Below are 4,320 nucleotides of genomic sequence, written 5' to 3'. Positions count from 1 at the left end.
TGGATTGTCTTATGTTTTTGATTCTGGAATGATTATCTTATGTTCATTTAAAAGCTGTTATTTCATGTAAAACCCAGTGGAATTGTGCATTGGCTAAGGGGGTTAAGAACAGGAAATATGTAACTATGGAAAAATATTCAAAATAAAAATAAAATAAGATAAAATAAAAGCTGTTATTTGGCTTAATCAGATTTATTATGAATGGTAATACTTTGATATTGGCGGTCTTATGTTCAAATCTTCCCCTCAGACACTTGCTAGCTATTGACCTTGGGCAAGTCATTTCACTTTCATTTTCTAGCCATTACTGCTTTTAAGGCCTGGGACCAATATTTAATGTTGATTCTAAGATGGAAGGTAAGGTGTATGTATGTGTTTGTTTTTTTAAGATATAAAAGGAAACTCCCTTTACAGACCTATTGGAGTTACTGACATACTCCTTTCCAAATCTCCTCCACTCAGATATCCCAACTTAGCTGTCAGGGTAAAATCAAGAAAACACCATTCTTCCTATTTCTCTGGCTCTCATGGAAGCCCCAAGTTAGGAACCTGCCATAAGAGATAATGCTTAGGAAGGAAAACATCCAAGGAGAGAAACTCTAGGAAAAAACATAATTAAGGAGAAGAATATACACATATTAAAGAGAGACTGGGATTAAATGCTCCATTTCACAATGTCCTTCTCATTTTGCATCCCTAAAAATGTGCCAGGATAATAAAAATGGCAACATTCCTCCTAATGCCACCACTACCACCACTAATAATAATATTGATAAAGAAATTCATCATTGCGATCATATGTCAAAAACAGTACTAAAAGCTTATGTTTATGTAATATTTTATAAATTACAAAGTAGTTTTGTCCTAATAGATAAATAACATTGCTTACACATTTTATAAAGAAACTGAGAGTCAAAGAGAAATAAAGTTAAAACATACCAGAACCAGGATACAAATTTGAATCTTTTGATTATAAATCAAGTTCTCATTTTCTATCTTTCCTATGGATGTGCATATTCTATGCCCATTCTTTGTATTACTTCCAATTTCTATGAAAAAGAGAACTACTACAGTATCAGAGAGATGTAGATGGGCAGCATTATTCTATCCAAGCAGGAGTTGTTCCTGAAGGCCTTCCTCAGATTAAATTTCAAGGAGACAATTTTGGAGCCTGGAAGAACATTTAATTTTTGCCTTGAAATCTTTGTATCACTGCTATAAGAGTTTGTATACATCATTCTTAAGAAAGCTCCACCATAAAAAAACATAGAATAAAGACAACTTCTATGTTTGAGTTTCCTTTTTCATACATTATTTACCCAGGAAGAATGTCTCAGTCACCATAATTGCCATCATCAATGCTGTCTGAGCATGTTTATTTGTGCAACTCAGCCAGATTTACTTTTACTTTAAATAATCTTTAACCCACAAAAGGTGAAACTAAAGTTCCTGTTTTATTGGTTCTGCTCTGATACTGGTACCTCACTTTTAGAAATAACTCATTTAGGAGGTCTCATCCATTTCTATGCTTAGACATTTTTTACTACAAATACTTTGAGGAACTTTTCTCGGATGCGTTTGGTTTTTATTCCATAAATGATGGGGTTCACCATAGGTGGGATAAGAAGGTAAATATTTGCCACAAAAATATGGACATGGGGAGCAATGTGATGTCCAAACCTGTGTGTAAGGAAGGAGAAGAAGGCAGGAGTATAGAAAGCCAAAATTACCCTCACATGGGAACCACAGGTACCCAAGGTCTTGAGCCTTGCGTCATTAGAGGGCATGTTAAATACAACACGAAGTATGAGGACATAAGAGCACATGATCAATATGAAGTCCATACCACCTGTAAGAAAGGCGACAATTAAGCTATAAGCTTTTCGGATTCTGGTTGGGGCACAGACCAGCTTGATCAGGGCCATGAATTCACAGTATGTGTGGGAGATGATGGTTGTCCTGCAGTAGGGGAGCCACCGCAGTAGAAATGGATGAGGACTGAGCAACAGAGCTCCACGGAAGACAATGGCCAAGCCTAGGCTTCCAATAACTGTGTGGGTCAGAATCGTGGAGTGTCTAAGGGGGTTGCAAATAGCCACATAGCGATCAAAAGCCATGGTCAAGATGAATCCAGACTCCATAGTGGACAGAGAATGAATAAAATACATTTGGGTAAGACAAGCATCAAAACTTATCTCGCTATCATTGAACCAGAAGAGGCTAAGGATCTTGGGTAGGGTTGTGGTGGTGAGAATCAAGTCTGCCACTGAGAGCATGGAGAGAAAGAGGTACATGGGTTCATGTAGACTCTGGTCCGATTTGATGATGAATAGAAGGATACTATTTCCCAGCACAGCCATAATATATACTAGGCAGAAGGGGATGGAGATCCAAATGTGGGCAGTTTCCAGACCGGGGATGCCAAGGAGGAAGAAGCTAGTGGGATACACACTAGTCTTATTGATAGTTGACATGTTGAGTGTCTTAAATTTTCTTTACTGTGTCTTAGCTGTCATAAATACCCTGAAAACACAAGACCACTGTGAAATCTTTATTTCTGGGGTCTAGAAGAGAAGAAATTAGTTCAGTGACAATTATTTATGGAAGTCAAACCCTCTAAAACAGTGGTTCCCAAACTTTTTTGGCCTACCGCCCCCTTTCCAGAAAAAAATATTACTTAGCTCCCTGGAAATTATTTTTTAAAATTTTAATAGCAATTAACAGGAAAGATAAATGTACCTGTGGCCATCACCATCCTCACCTGGATTACTGCAGCACCCACTAGGGAGCAGTAGTGCCCACTTTGGGAATCACTGCTCTAAAATAAAAAGGAAGATATTTAAACAGTCCAAAGTCTCTCATCTAGACCAGAATCAATCCTATGATTAGGATAAAAATAGTCTTTATTGGAAAAGGCTCAAATCATGTTGAGATTAAGATTCAATTAAATTGTGCTAAGATTTTTGTTTGTTTTGTTTTTAAATCATTTTTAGAGTTGATCTATATTTAAAACATTTGTAACTTCTGTCTTCATCTCTGAAATATTAAAAATAGAAAAGACCTATTTTGAATCTCTAGCAGAAGCAAAGAAGAGCTGAGTATGATTATTTAAAAATTTAATTCTTGCTCACACACCTTAAAACTATGTCCTCTAGCTAAGGATCCCTGTACTTGTGTGGGAAGTGAATGAGCTATTTGGGCAGGATTTATGCCAACGATTTAATATTATTACATATTCTTAACTCTCTAATTCCATTTTGTCCTGTGAGGCTTGTTTTCACTTCTACTTGGGGGAAAATTTGTCTCCAAATGTTCCTGGTATCAAATGAGATAATATGTGAGCAGTGCTTAGGAAAGTGCCTGGAATACAGAAGACATTTATTAAATGTTCATTGACTGACTCATTGGCTAACAACTAGTCCATTCCTATAGTGATATATAATGTCCAAAGTATTTTCCTCATATCTATTTGAAGGATATCGTACACATTTTGCTCTACCTTTCACAAATGAGGAAAGGGGATCATAGTAAGAAATTAACTCAACATTTCACCATTATTAGAATCAGATTTGATAGTCAGATCTATATCTGCTGATTCCAAGTTTAATTCTCTTATTTCCCTTATGACGTTACCCCATTTGTAGAAGTGATTTTTATTAGACAGTGTTGAAAGACTAAATTTTAGTGATTCTAAAAATATTTGAAAAGGGGGGGGCAGCTGGGTAGCTCAGTGGAGTGAGAGTCAGGCCTAGAGACTGGAGGTCCTAGGTTCAAATCCGGCCTCAGACACTTCCCAGCTGTGTGACCCTGGGCAAGTCACTTGACCCCCTTTGCCCACCCTTACCACTCTTCCACCTATGAGACAATACACCGAAAGTTAAGGGTTTAAAAAAAAAAGAATAAAAAATCTAAAAATATTTGAAAAGGGTTATCATGAGGGACAATTAGGTAGCACTGTGGCTAGAGCATTAGGCAAACCTTGGCTCCTTTATCCATCTGTAGCTCTACCAGCCCTGAATTAAAACCACTTACCTCTTCACATCTGGCTTCCTAGATTTGTCTGAGGCTGAGGTGAAAGAGGCTATATCTTTAAAAGATCTCTTCTCCATTGCCATCTTTGGTGACTCACAAACAATAATAGAGAATTTGTGCTGTGGCAATGGATAAGGAATTTTCATTCTCCTTATTTCACAAGCTCTTAAGTCTCTGAGAAGTCACAAGGGAACTCTTCCCTCAACACACACACACACACACACACACACACACACACACACACACACACACACACACTTTCTCCTTCCATTTTCTCCAGAGATTCCC

General features: G+C 37.3%; 1 protein-coding gene across 1 annotated transcript; it reads right to left on the bottom strand.

The window, feature by feature from the left end:
• Positions 1–1,529: 1,529 nt before the first annotated feature.
• LOC123238714 (olfactory receptor 52D1-like) lies at positions 1,530–2,477 on the bottom strand. The gene has a single exon (XM_044665921.1). It carries the CDS (start codon positions 2,472–2,474, stop codon positions 1,530–1,532), a length of 945 nt encoding a protein of 314 aa, XP_044521856.1. The 5' UTR covers positions 2,475–2,477.
• Positions 2,478–4,320: the final 1,843 nt, after the last annotated feature.

Source organism: Gracilinanus agilis, chromosome 3 (genome assembly GCF_016433145.1).
Source record: "Gracilinanus agilis isolate LMUSP501 chromosome 3, AgileGrace, whole genome shotgun sequence".
Lineage (NCBI taxonomy): Eukaryota > Metazoa > Chordata > Mammalia > Didelphimorphia > Didelphidae > Gracilinanus > Gracilinanus agilis.
Note: the sequence above shows the minus strand (reverse complement) of the source record. Positions and strands in the feature narration are given on the sequence as shown.